Source organism: Passer montanus, unplaced genomic scaffold (genome assembly GCF_014805655.1).
Source record: "Passer montanus isolate IOZ18808 unplaced genomic scaffold, ASM1480565v1 scaffold45, whole genome shotgun sequence".
NCBI classification, from domain to species: Eukaryota; Metazoa; Chordata; class Aves; order Passeriformes; family Passeridae; genus Passer; species Passer montanus.
Genome location: NW_024369373.1, coordinates 6,528,266 through 6,547,873, shown reverse-complemented (window position 1 = coordinate 6,547,873; position 19,608 = coordinate 6,528,266). Strand labels below are relative to the sequence as shown.

At 39.9% G+C, this 19,608-nt stretch overlaps 1 protein-coding gene across 3 annotated transcripts; it reads right to left on the bottom strand.

Annotated features, from left to right (window-relative positions):
• Nucleotides 1-559: 559 nt before the first annotated feature.
• LOC120508095 (receptor-interacting serine/threonine-protein kinase 2-like) lies at nucleotides 560-17,081 on the bottom strand. 3 transcript variants are annotated; one of them, XM_039721429.1, is made up of 13 exons: nucleotides 16,967-17,081; nucleotides 15,683-15,824; nucleotides 13,178-13,343; nucleotides 12,043-12,196; nucleotides 11,694-11,849; nucleotides 11,423-11,571; nucleotides 10,175-10,224; nucleotides 8,937-9,098; nucleotides 8,503-8,588; nucleotides 6,955-7,023; nucleotides 6,499-6,664; nucleotides 5,473-5,625; nucleotides 560-4,153 (listed from the first exon to the last, which is right to left on the bottom strand). In XM_039721429.1, the coding sequence occupies exons 3-13, from the start codon at nucleotides 13,327-13,329 to the stop codon at nucleotides 3,849-3,851; spliced, it is 1,602 nt and encodes a 533-aa protein (XP_039577363.1). In that variant the 5' UTR covers nucleotides 13,330-13,343; nucleotides 15,683-15,824; nucleotides 16,967-17,081; the 3' UTR covers nucleotides 560-3,848. The 3 variants fall into 3 exon arrangements, with proteins under 3 accessions (XP_039577363.1, XP_039577362.1, XP_039577364.1); XM_039721428.1 differs by having other exon boundaries at nucleotides 15,683-15,878; nucleotides 16,967-17,061; XM_039721430.1 differs by lacking the exon at nucleotides 16,967-17,081 and having other exon boundaries at nucleotides 13,178-13,339; nucleotides 15,683-15,917.
• Nucleotides 17,082-19,608: the final 2,527 nt, after the last annotated feature.

The window sequence follows — 19,608 nt, the reverse complement described above, 5'->3', positions numbered from 1 at the left end:
TGGGCAAGCATGAGAATTTTACAAGGTTATGTAGGACTCAAACTTGAAACAATAAAATAAGAGCCCTTGAGGTTAGCATGTTTTCATTAGTGCTTTAGGTTTTGTGCATTTTAGACTACTTATGTGGTGTAAAATTCTTCTCTGTATGTTAGCAGTCCATTAAAGCATTTTTTGAAATTTTGTAGATTAGTATTTTATGAATATGCACTTGTTATCTTCCTCTGATGTTCTCTGGAACTGTTTTTAACAGGCACTGGTAACAACATTTGGGTGGTATTTATAGCTTTGTTTGCCTTGCTGTCTACTGGAAAGACTAATCTCTTGAACATTTCATTCCAGAACCTCAGATTAATTTTCCACAAATCAACTTCAAACAAATTCTAGTGCAGACATTCTTACACTGCAGAAACTCTCCCATCTCAGATAAAAGCATGGTATGGTTAGGACAAAGGACAAGGGACAGTCATCTTTTTGCAAATCAGCAAAAGATAGCTGCAGCCAATTGCAATCAAGAATAAAATTACATTTCAATACATCAGAAGAATAAACATCTGCCTAATCTGCTTACCATTCCTTTAATAAATTTAAATAGTTTCATAAAATTTGTACAGCTTGTCATTTTTAATGACTATTAATTACTTTCTGAGTAACTGCAACAGAGTTTTACTAATCAGTTTATATGATCAGTCCTGAAGTGACTTGGTTTTATTATTCTCCTTGCTGTTTTCTAGAGATACCCAGGTTTCATATTTCCTTCCTGCAACTCCAGTTGTTCTTCACATTCAAGTCTTGTTTCTTTCCACAGATACTAAAGAACAGTTTGATTCTTCTATCTTTACTCCTACTCAGTGCCATTTATTCTACATTGTTTCATAATGTCACGGTAACTGCAGAAAACGGAGGTGAGTACCATAGAAGTCTCAGCTAATGAACAAGCTTGGGCAGGAGCAAAATACCATAAGCTTTCAGCAGTTTGATATTTCATACCAATGATCAACATGAGATATTTTTAACAGCTCACACTACAGGCCTTATGAGAGAATGTATTTTTGGTGAGAAAAAATGCTGCTAGTTTCACGTCCCTGTATTTTAGTTTGGTAGCAAAACTTTTTGTATCAACAACAGTTTCATTTCAACAAATGTGTACAATGTGTACCATCTCTTGAAAAATACCACACTGGAAAAGCAGGCAGCTTGTGCTCCCACCGTTTCGATGCCAGTTCTTCCACTAACAGTTAAGACTGGGCTTAGGTTTGGCATCAGATTTTATTCTCAAGTAGGCAGCTGCTTCTAGAAAAGAGCCAAAACTGTTTCTGTGTCAAAACCACAATGACAAAAATTCAGCATAGCCTGCCAGCCAGCATATCTTTAACAGGAGCATAAAGTGTCCAGCGGAACAACTAAATGGAATTATTTTGAAAGCTGCTATTAAGTTTCAACAATATTGCTAGTTTCTCTTTTAAAGGTCTGTAACTATTTCTCACAGGTGAATGTTTATGTGTTGTACTGAGTATCTTATGCCTTCCAAAGAGGCAAAACACCATGACAGCAGTTCCTTTCCTCACAAGCAAGACATTCTTTTATAGCAGAGACTGTTGAAATTTCCCATTTAAAGTGTAGATTTTAAAGTGAAAAAAAAAAAAAATCAGCTGTGAAATAAATATTTAGCTCTTTTAATAAGGAAAACTATTGTCAACATATTCTGACAGACATTGCTTTTAATTGTAACAATATTTTAATTCAAGGCAGTCTCAAAGTTTAATGAAATAATGGGAAAAAAAAAGTTTATGGTTCCAGTAGCATCATAGCTGGAAACTTTGATGTAGCATATTTCTTGTTTCTTAACTGTGCCCAGACAACACATCATTACTGCATTTCCAATCAGCCAAATGACTGAATTCAATGAGAACTGTGAAACTGCAGAGAGAACAAAAGCAACATAGGGAAACAAATAACATGGTTTTGCATTTGAAATACCTGTAGATGGTATAACAAGTTCTCATGTTAATCTGGTGCCACGAAGCTTGAATAAACCCCACTGGGCCTTTAAAACTCCAGCACCTTTTATCATTATTTTCATCATACAGAAAGTAATCTTATTATTTCTCTTTCAAATAGGATAGAGTTAATTTTCTCCATAGGAGCTAGTATGGGGCTGTATTTTGAATTTGTACTGCAAACAGCGTTGACAATTCAGGGATGTTTTGTTACTGCTGGGCAGAGCTCACACAGATCCAAGGCCTTTCTGGCCTCATCCCACCAGGGAGGAGGCTGGGGGTGCATAAGGAGCTGGGGGAGGATGAGCTGGGACAGCTGCCCACAGCTGGCCAAAGGGATACTCCAGACCATGTGGCATCAAGCTCAGCTAGGGAAGGAGGAAGGGGAGGACGTTTGGAGTGATGGCATTTGTCTTCTTAAGCAACCATTACGTGGGATGGAGCTCTCCTTTCCTGGAGAGGGCTGGACACCTGCCTGTCCTTGGCAAGTGGTGAATTAATTCCACATTTTCCTTTGCTTGTGTGAAGCTTTTGCTTTACCTGTTAAATTGTCTGGCTCTCAGCCAACAGGTTTTCTCACTTTACTGTTGTGGAGCATAGTTGTCTGCTGGGACAAATGTTCTTTTCAGCATCCAGTGTGAAGCTTGAAGGGTTCAAGGTAACAACAGATTTTACTGGAATGTGCTGGATCTCATTTGTAGCTACAGTTGCTGTTGATCTGTTGAGTGACTCCTGTGCTTGCCATGGGACTTGTTTGCCTTCTGTACAGGAGTGTCTGGTGCTTGTTAGTGGCTGGGCTGTTGTTTTCACTGCCTGTTGTACCACTTATCTTCCTCCACTGTGCCTGGGAACGTTCTGATAACAGCAATGTTTCAGTGCTGCTGGACTGGACAGACTGGAACTCCATGTGAACTCAAGCCAGAGGGTCCATGACCTGAGGGTGAGTTCAAGCAGCAGCAGGACACTCCAAAGCATCTGTGACCGTGGGGGAGTCCAGGCCAGAGCTACAAAACCAGTATTCCCAGGCTGTCTCCCATTAGAGTACAACCATGACAACAGTTCAGCAGAACCACTATTTCAAAATTATCAGCTTGGCACCTCTTCTGCCTGGTTTAATTTTACATTTGAGCTGCAGACATGTTTAGAGAGATACAGGGATATAAAGTGTTATCGTTTCTCCATTTACTGAGTACTCCAAGTCCCACATCTCCAAAGTACTGATGTAAGTACTGCTACGTTTTCATATGACCATTTGTGAGGAAAATGAAGTAATTTATATGCAAAATATAAAACTTCCAAGTCTTACTTAAGGCCCTACTGAAGAAATATCTCTTGATTCTCTGAAGCTTTTCACTGTAACAGCTGCCTCAGATATGAGTGTAGTGAAAGGCAGTAAATTTTTTCTCCTCATCCGGTATTCTTTCATTATCCTTATTTGGAAGTATTTCTAAATAGCCATTCTTCCATACTGTGACTTCCAAAAAGGTCATGATTCATTTTCCTCCATTCTAATGAAAAAAACTTAAGGAAATAAGGTGTCATCTCACTTGAACTCTGTTTGCTCTGGCACATATTGCACTTTTCCCACCTCCGAGGTCCAAATAATCATTTGTTTTACCAGTCTTGGCAATTTCCGTTGGCAGCATTTGACTTGACCTTTTAATCCAGTTAGCTTTTTCCACTACAGTACCACTACACTACCACTACAGTACTCAAATAACGGGCTGTAGGAAGAATTGCCTTTGGTCAATGGGTTGTGAGACACCAACGTGAACCTTTGCCATCACAAATAACTAGAGCTCAGATGCATACAACAGACTGTGGATAAAACCAGTCACAACAACAGCCTGTTTACCTTGGAAGGACAGTCTGGGCATGAATGACTTGTCCCAGAGGACTGCATTTGTTCACTGACAGTGCAGCCACCACAGCTTGTGCTGCCCTCTCGCCGAGGCACAGGCAGGTGTCCAGCAGCGCCCGGGCGCGGGCGGTCACCGTGGGGCACGAGGTGATGCTCTCGTAGTCCACTCGGGACAGGGTCTGCTGCGAGCGCAGCACGTCCAGCACGTGGTTGAGGAGCCCTTCTGTCATGCAGCTCAGTATGCTCTGTCTCTGGCAGGCAAGGATTTGACAGCAGTTTCCTTTGCTGCAAGGACCTTGAGTGAAAAGGAAAGCAAAATGAGATAAACCAAGTGGTTTTTTTCGTCCAGAAATTGTTAGCAAGTGATAGCATCGACACCAGAAATATAAACTTAGTAGAGGAAGGAAGGAGGAGGAGTTAGTTTGTTTGCAGTCTATGTTTGAAACTAGTCCAAAAGTATTTTCATCTCCTGTTTGAAACTCACAAAGACCAGATTACAGCCAATAGGTATTTCTAAACCTCTGGGTGCTCAGACTGTGTGAGGGGAGAAGATTTTCAGGTCTTGTCCTATTCATCTAGCATCTGTATTTAACTTTATGCAAAGCACCTTGGCTGGACACAGAAGAGAAGACTTTCTCCTATAAAGGTGGCAGGACAGCTAACAGGTACTTCAGGGTAGCAGGAGAGTTTGAAACACATAGCATTAAACTAGGAAAATGAATATAGGTCAAAGCCAAACTAATACCAAAAGTAATACTCTTGTTAAAATGATTGAGAGCTTTGGGTTCTGCCTCTTTTCATGGGGTGATTAGAATACCTAGTGCTGTCATTAGGGTTTTTAGTGTACAGTAAATAGCATACACCAAGAGAAAATTAATAACCAAAAGTTGTATTCCTTTGGAGAGCATGTTTCTGTCATTCTGATTTCTGAGTGTTGCCAGGAGAGTTCTGTGATGAACTTTTCCTGCATGGTTTAGTCTATTGATTAATCCAGAAATTATGGCATCACTCAAGTAAATTGCCATGGAGAGGGACAGCCAGCTAGGCTGAGAATTGTTATAGGCCAGTTTGCAAAAAGTTAGGATAAAAACCTCACAAAGCTTCACCCACAGTCAAAGAGTCTTCACAAATCAAAAGCTGACCCTTTCTGCCTCTGTTCTGCAGGAAGACCTGAGATGATGTGAGGGGATGAAGGGTCCCTGTCACCTGTTTCTGTAGTCAATAGCTACTTTTGCAGAGGCAGGCAATACACAGCTTATAATTGCAAAAGAATATTCCAGACTTAAACAACTGATGTATTTCACATTAATCTGTGCTATGCTTTTTTTGTATTTTTATCATGGTCTTTTCAGAACTGTTCTCAGCCTCACTGTGGCCCTGAAAGAAAAGAACAAGCCAATGTTCTCAGTGGTCAGTGCCTGAACTTCTGAGAACAGAGCAGCAGCTATACACAAATAGAGAGACATTTGTATCAAGTTAGAATCAATTACTCTGAATCCCTGAAAAGGTGCACAAAGTTTAGAAATGCCTGTTTCCTCCAAGTTTTAAACAATTTAATCACTAAGATCTGGCCAAGGTGAGTGCTGCCAGCTCAGAGTGGCAAGGGTGCCTTACCTGTCACTGCTTGTCCAAGGGGCATTGGCTGTGCTCTGTGCTGAAGAGCCAGTGCTGGGGAGTTATGCTGACTGCTCTCTTTGCCTGCAGTTGAACCAGATGAAGGATTTGTGCAAAAGGAGCTTGATTTTCTTCTCTCAGAGCCTGGGTGATCTAGAAAAAGTTTAAGATGAGGAAGATTAGACCCTTGAATTGAACAAGAAGAAAACATTACACATGTCAGCCACTACTGGACACAGGAACTGACGACTGACTTGAGGTTACTTTGGCTCCTGTTAATATATCATTATTCCTAGGAAAACTTTGGCATTTATTACTACACATCTGGCTTTTCTGTCTGTAGGAACTTGTTATTGAAGTTATGGAACATTTTATTCTGCCCATAAGTCTGATGGCTATTGATCAGAACTGAAGTGCTTGGAAATGCAGACGTTGCTGCAGGTGAATTTACTTCTGATGTCTCTATTTTTGTACCTGAAGGCATGAGAAATACAGGCTGTCTCTTCTTGACACAAATTTAAACACCTAGGACAAATTCACATTGGAAAGGTAAAGAAAGTTATCCATATAGGAACAGAGATTATCAGGAATTATTCACATGTTCCTGGCAACATTGCCTTTTTAAAAATATCTCCAGATAAGATAAAGATTTTAAAGATATCTCCATTTCATAGCAGATTACAAAAAAAGACACAAAGTATTGTGATTCCCAGAAGGGACTTGTTCTCTCAATAGCAATAGGCAATATTTGATGTGTGTGAGAAAGGCAGCTCTACATTTACAGCTCAGTATTCTAAAAAAAAAAATTAGTACTTTTTTTTAAAATCTCTATATCTAATTGGAAAGCTTTGTGGTGTCTCTCGTTTCCTGCAGTGAACTCATGCTTCAGATGATACCAATAGAAAGCACAGCTTTACTCTGAGAAGCAACAATTTTACATGAAAAATTACATTTCTATTTGGAACAACTCTAATATTTGTCCTTTTCTTGTAACAGCTGGAGCTGAATATAATTCAAGATGGTGACCTTTGGTTGCTGCTGCATTCTGTGGGGTAGCACTTGACACACCCATCTCAATATTATCTCTTCCTGCTGTATTTGCACTGCTATCAAGTAGAACAGTTGATGAGCTTGGCACTACAAGAGGAATTTTCTTGCTGATTAAGCAGTTGGCTTTTTGTGGACAGATGATCTGAAAGAGATCAAAATAGAGAAGACTTATCTTCTTGGAAACTTTTGTTCCAAAACCTTTTCTAAACAGGAGAGGTTCAAAACAAACCCTAAGAGGAGGAGGAGGTTGTTTTTGCAGGAGCAACATCAGAGTGAGCTGCTTGGAACAAGGTAAAGCAGTGGGGTTTGCTGGATGGAGTCACCCTGGCCAGGAACATTTTGCCCAAGTGTTTGCATTACTCAGTGTCAGGGCTGTCAGGAGGAAAAAGCAGCTGATGAAGAACTCTGGAGACTGCTGTGCCACGAACTCACCTCGGCATTGCAGGTGCCTCTCTGCAGGGTGTAGGTCTGTGAGCCTTTGCAGGCGTTAAGCGCTCTCTCCTGGAAGAGGAAAGCCACAGTAACTGCAGTAAGTGTAGTCATGGTTTGTGCCATTCACAGCTGCCAGGAGCAACACTTTACAGTCACAAAACTTCTACTGACAACGTGTTGTACTGTAGGGTACGCTGGATGAACAGCACAGAGTGAACAGGCGTAGAATTTGACAAAATTCTACCCTGTCACTCTGTCCAGTGTTTCACATTTATTTTAAAAGCCAGTGTTGGATCATGCAGGGGAAGGTGAAAATAAGCTTGAGAGAGATTGGGCTAGCTAGAACATGTTTGCCTTTAAGTAGCCAAACAGCATGGCCATCCTTTGTTCAGTGTGCCAGGCTGTCTGCAGTAAGGATGTGTCAATACTTGCAACTTTTTTCCCATTTGTACATCCACAGCAGATTTGTTAAACTATTTTTCTAGATTTTATACTTCAACAGTTTTGAATCAATTTCCCAGAAACTTCAGTATAGTTTTCAGAGTAATTTTTGACTTATCAGTTCAATTGTTTGAACAATAAATAATGTTCACTAATAAAATAAATCTTCACAATCTAAAAAATAAAACCTTGCTCAATGGAGATTGAAGCATTAAATTATGGAGCATTCGGCAGTACAATCTTAAATAAACTTCCACAGTAGTAAAAATTACTTTGATTCTATGCCATCTATTAAAACATTGATCAAGGCCGTTCTATAAGCCCAGAATGTGATTGCAACATATAAAAATAGTCCTGCATGCATCAATATACACAACACACAGTAATGAAACCAACAACACAGCGTGGGTTGTGTAACTCCAGCTGGAGTCAGACTCCTTGCCCAAGGGCCAAAACACATGTCAGTGTTTTCCCCAGTGCCTGTGTTAAGCAGCTAGGATGCAGCTCTGCTTGTGGCAGTCACGTTTGTGCCAGAGCTCCCATGGCAGTGTGAGCAGATATGGAGTTAGCTCCATCCCCTCAGTCCTTGGCTGTTCCCCATCCCCTCCTGTGGAATTAGAGAGCCCTGAGAGCCTGGGATGAGCAGTGCCTTGGCCTGATAGCCTGGTAATTTAGAAGGGTACAGAGGAGTGCTGTTCCTGGTATTGCTACCACAGGTACCAATGCTTTTCAGGTTTTGAACTAAATTATTTCTAACTAATAATACAAAAAACCCTGTCTTGGTTCTGGTTCTAATCTGCAGTACTTGAGCTGATTTTTGTTCTCACTCACATGGGTTTGCCAGTCTGACTCCAGGTCAGACTAGACTAGACTAGAAACAAGGTGTATTTTTAAAATAACAGGTAGCAATTGACCAATATTCTAGAGAACCTCACAATATATATTCTACAATTTCTGAATGAACCTGAAGTGCCAAAGGGCACTCTCCAGCTCTCTGGCATGACCAGTAAAACAATCAAGACAAAACCTTCTCTGGTTTTGGGTCAGAAAGATTGCAAGTGAATGAATTAAGTAATGTTGTAGGAGAACAAGAAATTTTGCACTGACCTTTGCATCCATCAAATTGTAGATTGCTGCAGAAATTACATCCTTATTTATACTAGTCAAAACTCCATTTAGAAGGTGTACACATTCTGCAGGGGTAATAAAGCATTTTAAATACCACATTGTGTATGAAAGCATGTATACATTTAGGCATCATCATATTGCAACTAACTGTACTATTATATTGAGAAAATGGATGAAATAGAAAAAATAAGTTTAATGCAACTTCCACCTCATACTTTACTTCATAGTAAATATAATTTTGGAGACAAATAAGTCCATTTCTGGTAGGAAGCTTCAGTTAGAGGAAACATCAAAGTAGTCCAATGATCCAAAGACCATTTCCACCTCAGTTCCACTTCAGAGTCCTAGAGCAATGTTCCTATAAAGACTGTCTCCATTACAGATCTTGCACAGAAAGAAATCCTGAATGTTACCTGCAGTATGTGGTCTGTAATCTGCTTCTTGATGCCAGCACAGAGCAATGAGGTGCAGCAGTCTATTCCTCTCAGGCAAATTGCTTGGTATGAACTTTTCTGAAATGCCTGGCCGCAAACTGCTGCAGATTCCTCTCAAAACATTGAGCAAGGTTCCTTGGCCTGCAATTTCAAAGAAAATGTCACTGCCAAAAAATATTAAAGACCTCTTAAAATGATATGCAATGTAAGTCATCGTGTATATTTTAAAACAAAGACTGCTTTTTTAAAAGGGATAATATATTAATGCTATTGTAAGTAGATATGCTAGCCTTTAATATTAGCTATACCTGCTAATTGCAACAGGACTTCATCTTTCAGGATGAAGAACTCTGTCCAATATTGAGTCACAAATGGTTATGTAAACTTTGACATGCACAGATTCTTCAGGAATACGTGCTATTATTTTAAGCAGAGTTTTATATAAAGCCTTACATTTGCATTACAAGAATAGAACAAAATAATTGTAAAAAAAAAGAAATCTATTTTGAACAGCCTCAAGATGGCAGGCATGAGCTGTATGGGCATTTAGATATTATTCCATGCAGTATTTTTTGAAGGTCCTCAGTTTGTAAAATACAGGAGTCCTTCAATCAGTTTTGCCATGCAGAATGAAGCTCATAGTAAAGAAGCCCTTACTGATCTCCACTTCCATGAAACAGACAGTGACAATTATTATATAATGCTTTGCAATACAAGTTCTCTAAAACTGCTCACACTTTCATTGAAGAAATTAAGATTCCCTGCTTCCTTGAGATAATTCATCATGAACTGACATTTCTGGAATTGGTATTTGAAACCCACAGGAACTGTAATAATGACTATTCTGCTCATTCAATTAGCTACTTGCCACTGATTTTAAAATTCCAGCTGACAAATATGAAGTGATATTTCTTCTCACTGAAGGTCCATGGAAAGCCCAACTCAGTGGCAGTGCTTCAGCAAGCACAGATTGGTGATACTAGAGGGGGAAGAAGCTCTGCCTTTTCCCTTCAGAAAGAGCAGCTTCTTTGGAAACATTTAGGATTTGGTGAGGAATTGGAATATTTACACCCTCTAATGTGGAGCTCTGCACTGTAACAGTAAGAGAAGGCAAAGGGACATCTGAAAAGAGTGTGTTTCTATCATAATTTCACTACAATAAGGAAATTTGTGGATAAGGTGTGGACGGCACAAAGTCTGACTTGAACAATAAATACCTTCAAAAGGTTTCTGTCTGCTGAGGCTCTCCCAACACAGGATTCCAAAACTGAAAAAAAACCAAAAACAACAAAACAGTGAAAGACCATTCATTAGTTTGCAATCTGTATCCACGTTCTCAGTTTCAAAAGCAAGTTTATTGCTTTAACAGAAAGGAGTTTTTCAAGACAAAGTCTATCCAAGTCTTTTCTAATTCAATGAGACCTTTTTTCAGTTCTCAATTGAGTTGCTCTTACAAAATCATCAAGTTAAGGGGTTTTTATTCCTTAAATATAGGTTCAATTAGAATTACATTTCAGTTTACAGCCTTCTCTCCATTTGATGGGGCTCCAAATACCTTTTTCCTTTTCCAACATCCTAGAAGTAACTGCCGTGAAAATTAATTATGCTACCTGAAAGTAAGGCTTCACTCTTCCTGTGCAAAACTTGTGTTTGTGAACAACACGAAATTAGTCACATCATTTATAGGTCTCCTCAAGTGCATGCATATTTATCTCATCTTAGAGCCTGCCTCCATGCCAATAAAGCAGGAGTTTAAATTTGTAGGTTTCACAAAAGCTCAGAGATCAGAAGAGTGGTGTCCTTGAAAGTTATTTAAAGTATTAGTCCAGAGCTCTGTGTGCTGGCCGTGACAATGTGTGTCCCTCCAGACCAGTGGCACCCTGAGGTCCTCTCATTTACTGAGGCAGCCACAATGGATGTAAAATACCCAAAAGGGACATGTGGCAGTGAGTAATCTCCCTCCTTGGTATAAATCACTTTGTTAAAAAGTACAGGTGCTTGAGTGGCTCAGTAACTTATCCCAGCAGAGATTCCACAGGATCTTAATGGGACACTATTGAGGGAAAGGTCTTATTTTTACCTGGGCCTGATCTAGGCATAAATGACTCTTTCTGAAACTAAAGCCAACAACAGTTTGCACTTATCAACTATGCGAAGCAGTTATAAGGTTTTTAAATTTATCTGAAAGTTTTGCCAGCTTTTGCACTTTTAAAACACGTAGGTCCACTATATAAATATTTATATGACTGACTTTGAGAGCAGTTCTTAATCTTGGTATCTGGTTCACCAAATATGGAAATTTAAAATTTAATTCACTGCTCTAATTTGCCTTGTACCATACTATCCTACTGCATTATGTATACCTGGCATTTTTACTGTAATGTCTTTGAAGATAAGACAGTTTTGGCAGCATTGTAGAGTGGAGCATGGACTAGGTATGATGTGCCCTTAGAAACTCCATTCACCTGTAAATATCACCTTCCTGGGAAGGGAGCCCTCCTTCAAGTATTTCAGGAGGAAGATACACTAAATCCTGGCAGATTCTCTGCTGGCAGTTCTGCAGGTCTGACCTCAGCTGCTGTTTCCTCCAGTTGGTTAGGCCATAATCCGATATCTACGGAAATGTGAAGTAATTTTAGTAAAAATAAAACAAGTCTTGGTAATTAAGGTCAATATATACAACAATAGGACAATCACTAGATTCTATTTTAGTGGACTAAAAGTAGAAGCTCCCACCTTGGCTCTGTACTGCACATCCAAAAGCACGTTGGAAGGTTTCAGGCTGCAGTGGCAGAGAGCAGGTCCCAGGCTGTGAAGATGGTGCAGCCCTTCAGCCACATCCGACAGGATCCTTATGAGTAAGGCAAAGGGAAGCTCTGGGTACAGCTGATGCTAAGTAACACAGAACACAGGTTTTGGTACTTGAAATTCTTGCTATTCCCATTTTCTTTTGACAACGAACAGAACCACAAGACAGTGCAGAAACTGAAGAACAGATTGTGACTACTGTCCATAATTTACATGCTAATTGTTCTTTGATCTTGTAATTAATTTTATCACCTCAAAGATTGCATCTTTTATCTACCTCATGGATGAGGGAGTGGAGTGATCCATTGTTCATCCATTCAGTCACTATCCCCACAAGTCCATGGCACTGGTAAATCCCAAGGAAAGGCAGGAGACGTTCAGACTCACAGTGTCTGACATTTGCTATGTCCTGAAGTAGAAACTTCCACTCCCTGTAAAAAAAAACAAAAACAAGTTAGAGGCAGGTTAGACTGAAGGGAATTTCAGCAGGAGATGAGAGTGTAGGATGTAGAAATGAAAGAGAACCCTATGGTTGAGCACAAGCTGGTATTATTTTACCAATAAATCCAATATCATATAATCTTCAAAACAATTGTAAGAGCATGAAGCAGTCATAGTGTAGTATGTAGTATTTTTTCTAATATAAAATGAAAGACCTCTGGATGCTTTAAGATGAACATAAGAGCCCAGTTTGAAGCAGGATTGAAGTGTGAAAGCAGGAAAAAGCTGGAGTATATTAAATGCTAGATTAAGAATAAAGCAAAGATTTACCTTTACTGCTCCCAATAACTTGTATTCTTTTGCTATGAAAGACATCCACATTTGCAAGGAAATGATGTGTTTCCATGCACATCTCACTGCTGTGTAACCCTGCCATCCTTCCCTCCTTCTATTTTCCCTGCTCTCATCTGTGCATGCTGGTTTAGATTAAATTCAACTGAGGTCTCTTCAGGGACCTCTAGAAAAATAACACCTTAGCATTTGGTATTACTGATCCACGTTTGTAAACATTATTATTGTAGATTAATTATTGACTTCAGGATTAAGCTCTACTTTATGAAAAAACTGTAAAAAAAATAGAGCTTGTTTCTCAGTTCAACTGAGGTCTCTTCAGGGACCTCTAGAAAAATAACACCTTAGCACACTGGTATTACTGATCCAGGTCTGTAAACATTATTATTGTAGACTAATTACTGACTTCAGGATTAAGCTCTACTTCATAAAAAACTGTAAAAAAACCCATAGAGCTTGTTTCTCAATAAAATTGCCTCCAAGTTGCCTCTTGGCTGGTGAGGATTTCGAGGAATGGAGATGTGCTTAGGGATCAGGTGATGCTGGATGCAGGATTTGTTCTGGCCCTGCAGGTCTGTGCTGCCCACCTGTGTGGTGGGTTGGGCAGATAAGAGCCCTACCTGTCTGTGGTGTCCTGGCTGGTCAGCAGCTTCACAGAGATGGGAGTGCTCCAGGAAATATGAAAGGCTTTGAGAGCAAAGCCTGAGCCTGTCCTGGTCAAGGCAAAGCTTTCCAAATCTTCCTGGGCCACCACAGGTAATGGATTGGCCATTTCTTGATGGCTGGCTTGGGAGAAAAATGTGGCAGAAAAGAAAAAGGTTTTAAGAGGTTTTTTTGTCACAATTACCAAAGCACAGTGAAGTTGCACCGCCCCTTACTTCCCAAATAAATCCAACAGCCTTCCTTTCACCACTCCGTGTCAGACTTTCCTTACAAAGAGAGGAAAAAATGCACTAATTGCAAAGGAGTGTCTGGACCATAATTTGCCATCTGAAGCTGCAAGGTACTAATTATTTGCTCATTATTATTTCTATCTGATGCCTTTAAAATTGTTGACAGTATTTATAATATGAAATGTGATTTTAACGTGATACTGAATTATGTAGACAACAAAATAGCATCTTATAGATGCATATCAGGCAAATAATTTCTCCACTTCTCATAAAAAGGCAATTATTCAATAACTGATGTCAGCATGTTCTGCATCATTCTTGCATATCATGTTTAATACATCATATGTAAACGCAAAAGCAAAGAAAAAGGAAAATTTCCTGCTGTTGTGACCTGTCAGAATTCTGCTAAATGGAGTTGTGTCTTTGTAGCTGTCAGTAACTTGGGCAGTGCAGTGTCTGTGCAGGACCTCTCCAGGGCCAGATGCTCCTCTCAGACCCTTTGCATGGCAGCACACACAGATTAGAGACAACTTCTGCAAAGCCTCACTGTCTTACTGCATGAGTAACACCTCTAATTACATCTGTGAAGCTCCATTAGACTGGAGACAGCCAAAAAGCTGGAGTGGAAAAGGAGGAAAACATGCAATCTAAGCTAACAGATGGCATAAACCAGCTGGCACTGGTGAGGATTACTGCAGAGCAGTGGTCAGTGAGTCAGAACTCCTCAAGCTGGAATACTCCCTCTGGGGTCCAAGGGCTAGAAAAGGAAACAGTGAGGGAACTGAAGTAACTGTGGAGGATTGTTGAATGAGAATTGTGTCCTTTTACACGTGCTCTACAGAAAAGCTCCTGGGATGCAGAAGGTCTCAAAGGCCAGATAACTTTTTCTCCACAAGTAAAATAGAAACAAAAGCCTGAAGATAAATTTGCCTGTGATCTTGCTCCTAGTTCATGAATATTTTAATGTTGGTTAATCTCATTCTTGTTCTGCAGGCACATTCACTATATAAGTTCAGTTTTGCCCCTAACCACAATCAAATGCAAAAAGCAGCAGCTGATTTACCATTTAAGCTTTACCCATATTTGATTCTGGTAGGAAGGCACAGTTGAACTTTTTGCTTTTTTGCTAGATTATTGTAGTTTGAAAGCAATAACTATTAATCTCATTCTTGTTCTGCAGGCACATTCACTATATAAGTTCAGTTTTGCCTCTAACCACAATTAAATGCAAAAAGCAGCAGCTGATTTACCAGTTGAGATTTAACCATATTTGTTTCTGGTAGGAAAGCACAGTTTGCTTTTTTGTTAGATTATTGTAGTGTGAAAGCAGTAACTGCCTTGGGTGCTTCTCTGAAGTTTTCTTAAAGAAGAGATGAGGCTGACAGGTCAACAATTTCATAAAATTTGAAAAGGTTCCTCGGAAGGAAGATAATTTTCTAAATGAGCGATTTATTCCTTAAAGTTACAAAGACAGACCTCACAAATCTACCAATCCTGAATGTAAAGGAGGTAATCAAAATGCTGGCAGAAGCAAAATTATGTCTCATTTTTATTCTATACATCAATAAGTAATAATTTAAATAGCAAAAAAAGTTTACTCAGCTCCAACCATAGTGCAAGGAAGAGCAAATAATGGTTTTACCACCTCAACCATACATGAAAGTATTCATTTTTATTTAAAATTGAATAAAATAATAATATAAGCATTTTTTAAACTCTGGCTACTAAGACAAAATTAAAGCTAATCATCGCCTCCTATACTGGATTTGCAAAATCTAATAAAAACTGGAGATTTTTGTAAAGTCAAAACAGAAACCACTTCAGTCTTTGCTGTTACAAACCATGTCATGACCATTCTCCCTCTGAGTTTCTACATCTTTGTATTGAAAGGTACCGAGACATTCTTTCAATAATTCTGCTCTTTTGAATGTTTTTTCTCCCATACCTATTAAAAATCTCATTATCAACATTCCAGAGGTCACATATGTGAGGAAACCGTTTGCTTTATTTTTTACTAAGACACTGAAAGTCCCTGATAACTTTGGCATCCTTGCCCAGCTGTTCAGGCAGAGGCATGAAGAAGACTGCTATAAAACCATTTATGTCAAGTTTCTAATTATAAGGTAATTTTTAAAAATTAACTCATAGCAAAGACATTTCCTTACTATGAGAGAAAATACGTTAATATACAGATGTCTCAGGGAAAGAAACTGGAAATAAAAATCAACTTACCTCTGGAAACACAAACACACAACTGTGGAATGGAGTGAAACTGCTGCGATACCAAGTGTGAGCCGGCTCACTGCATTCAAAAGCAGCTGCAGATTTCCTGCCGGTGAGTCAGCTGGGCTGTGATCTCTGCTTTATTGGCTGCCTGCAAACACTCAACATTTCCTGCTCAGATACACAAACTGTAACTCTTCAGTGACTGCAGATAGGAGCGATTACAGAGACAGAGGTTGGACAGCTGCTTCTTCCACGTTGAGGAATACCAAGAGGGAAAGATATATAACAATAACAATAACTGGATACAGCCCAGGTGTAACTCTTCAGTGACTGCAGATAGGAGCGATTACAGAGACAGAGGTTGGACAGCTGCTTCTTCCACATCAAGGAATAACAAGAAGGAAAGGTATATAACAATATAAAATACCATACTGGATACAGCCCAGCTACAGAATTATGTGGAGCTGTGCTCAGACTGCACAGCTGATACCGATCTCTGCAGTGGGTCAAGCTGGCAGCACAAGTTAAAAACTCTGTAAACTTTTTAAGCCAAGTTGACCTTAAAACAGGAAACAAATGCTGGGTTTCTGGTAGGAGAGTGGGCAGGCAGGCCCAGGGTGATGTTGTGTTGCACAGAAGGCAGGTTCAATGGGCTGTCAAACAGCCCTCCTGAAGAGGATGTAGGGGTTGGGGTGAAAGTCAAGCTGGTCATGAGCCAGGAGTGTGCTCTTATTACAAAAGGAGAAAATTACATGCTGGGCTGCCTTAGAAATGCAGTCAGGAAAGTGAGATAAGTCAGGTGCCTCAGTGCCCAGAAATGGTGAGGCTGCTGCTGAAATACTGAAATCAGCTGTAGGGCCCTCAGTTCAAAGAAAATGTTGACAAACTGGAGAGGACACAGTGCACAGCTACCAAGAGGGGCCCTGGGGCACATACCTGAGCACAGAGGCTCAGAGAGCTGGCAGAGGCAGCAGGCTGAGGAGCTATCAGAGTCCTACAGCTATCTGAAAGCCAGCTATTTATGAGGACAGAGATATTCTTCTCCATAGTGGCAGATAACCACCAGTGGCATAGGCAGGTGTCTCTACTTCAGAGGCTCCAGCCAGATGGTAGAAAAAAATTCACCATGTGAGTAATGCAGTTCTTTATGAGCCACTCAGGTTTCAGAGCCTCCATCCTTTAAAGGTCCTGACTTAGCTAAACAAAACCATGGCTGAGCTGAGCCAGCACTGCCAGCATTCCCGCCTTTAGCAGGAGGCTGGGCTAGAAAGTGACAAAATCTCTGCATACCTTTAATTTTGTGAATCCTTACAGGGCCTAATTGTGCTCCTGCTAGGCCCCCAGCATACCCATTCCCACTGAAGGCTGATGGTTCTGCTGGATGCAAGGTGGAAACTCGGAGAGAGAGCAGTTGTTTCAGCTGATCTCATTTCATGCAAATTCCTCTATTTATAGAGTCTGACTTAAAACCAGTGTCAGTCAGTGAGATTCTGTCCACAGACTTCTGTTGGTTTTGGACCGAATCCTAACCCCCCCTCTCCCAGGGAGGGAAGGAGCCGTGAGGCGCTTAGCTAACCCTCCTGTGATCACAGGAAAGTCCCTTGTGGCATGAAATCATGTGGCCAGGGCTGTGTGGCCTGCCAGGAAGGACGCTCTGAGCGAGTGGGAAGTTCACAGTGTGCTTCTGCTGACCGTGGAGCTCTGCCCAGCGCCAGCTTGCTCTGCCAGCACACCCTCCCAAAGGGAGATTCAGTATGAGCGAGCAGGAGCTGTGAAGGTGAGAAAAGTGGCCTGGAACAATCCTAGAGAAGGCTGGAAGCATGGCACAGGAGCCTCCTCCCCTTGGCTTTGATTTATCAACAGCACATTAATTTTTGCCCATATTCGATACTTCTGTGGAAAGTACATTAAAAATGTTTTCCTCATTATAAAGTGGTTGCCTGTCTGACTCAGACTGTGCTGCAGGAGAATCACAAACTCTTCAAAATCCAGTCAGCTAATTAAAGAAAGTTCTTCAGAGGAGCTTTGTAGATAAATTTGAAAGACTTAATTTTACAGAAATTCTTTGAAACCTAAAGTATTTTTAGGTACTTCTGTATTTTTAGAATATCATGTGATGGGGAAACAAAGTACTGGAACAATCCCACATTTGTTTACTCCTTTTGACCATTGTTTTCAGCTTAAAAAAACCTTAGTATAAAACCAGAAAGCTTAATTTTAATCCATATGTGAAGAAAGCAGAAATTTACAGGCCAATTTGCAGTGCAGGTCTGAGCTAATTAAACATCATTGTTAACTGAATGTGTTAATTTAAAAAAAAATCAGTACTTCACCTAAATATAATTTATCCAGAAAAATTTAAAGCTTCTCACATAATATGAACACTTATAAACAATGGGCAAGGAAATCCTCTACAGGCTCCCACAAGGTAGAAATGTCTTGTGCAGTGCCATGAACCTAAAAAAAATCCCTGAGATCAGTTTTTATTCTGTTCAGAAGACCAACAAAACTGGACCTCATATTGTCAAAGAATGAGCAGTTAAAAACCATCATATTCATTTATTTGCCTTTCAAACTATCCAAATAAGGTCTTTTAAAGCCTAACTATAATGCAAGAAGAACTAGAATTTTCACTTTTTTAATGCAGACTTTTTTTGGTGACTCACTCACATACTAAGAGAGTTCATAGAGACCATAAATGCGTTCTTAACAACACCTTAGCATCCTGAAAGCAGGAATAATAGTGATACCTGAAGAGTAACAGTTTAAAACACAAATAGTTTATAAGTCTTCCCCTCATAAAAGTCACAAAGAGTGGGCCCAGTTACAATCAAATTTAGAACAAAATGAGGGTTTTACAAGCAGCAGCATTAAAGGGCCATGGCATAAGACAAAGCACAAATAGAGTGAGTGTGTACAGTGAAAGAATGACACAGGACAGAAGACTGAAGCATTGAGATGACCCAAATACCAAAGCCTCTGATGCACATTCAGTAAACACTACACTTGGATACTTCAGAAGAGTTCCCAGCATCATTTCTCAATCTGGCTATTCCAGTTGAGCACCTGGGCAGGATAACCTTTGGCACAGAGTGTTCTGAGGTGCTGTTTTCTTTGGCATCTTGTCTATTTCAGGAGGACTTAAAAGAAGATAATGTTAAAATGCTGTAGGTTTGAGATTTGCAGGATTCAAATGCTATGTAGTTCAGTTTTATAAAGGCTGGGCTGTTGTGCATGAGTGCAGCCAATGATTTAATCATCTTGCTCTGGAAGACAGAACTACAAACAGGCACAACGCTCACTCACTGTGATGGGATACTTTAAGATACAAAATATTATGGTGTCCTTTTCCATTTCATGGATTTGCAGTTGAACTGAGGCCTCCTTTTCTATTTTGTTTGTTTTGTTAAAAAAACCTGTTTCTTCAAATGCCCATACCATGGTATTTTGGGAAATATTCACAACATTCATTATGCCATTAATGAGATGACTAAAAAGTTACCACAAACAAAAGTTACCACAAACAAAAGTTACCACAGCTTCTGGCCTTAGGCAATTTCCATAAAGTGAGTAGCGTCAAGCACCTCTGCTAGTTAAATTCTACCAAATAATTTTATTGATTCATTACCCAATTATTTATACAGTGAAACCTTAAACAGGTATGATGTAACAATTCATGTAAATTGGAACATGATGAAGAACTCCTAGACTGCAGAGAGCTTAGGGACCATACTTGTTCCAAGTGCCCTAGTCCTCATCCCAAGCAGCTGTGATCTGTTTTGGAACACCATGTCCTAAAGAGTGTTAAGACAGGGTGGAGGAATGCTAAACCTCCAGGTCTGTCAATTATGTACCTGCAGATAAGTAGTTCTAGTGAGCTAATGATGAAATAAATGTCAGAGGCCTGCATTGTGCGACCTTGCTGTGAATGT

Bases quoted from the DNA above. Each gene is read 5' to 3' on its own strand.
- LOC120508095 (XM_039721429.1), bottom strand. From the start codon at position 13,329: ATGGCCAATCCATTACCTGTGGTGGCCCAGGAAGATTTGGAAAGCTTT. The intron at 10,225-11,422 runs GTGAATGGAGTT...GTTTTTTTTCAG, and splicing joins CAGGAAGGTGATATTTACAG to TTTTGGAATCCTGTGTTGGG. The intron at 4,154-5,472 runs GTAAGGCACCCT...TTTTCACTCAAG, and splicing joins CCTTGGACAAGCAGTGACAG to GTCCTTGCAGCAAAGGAAAC.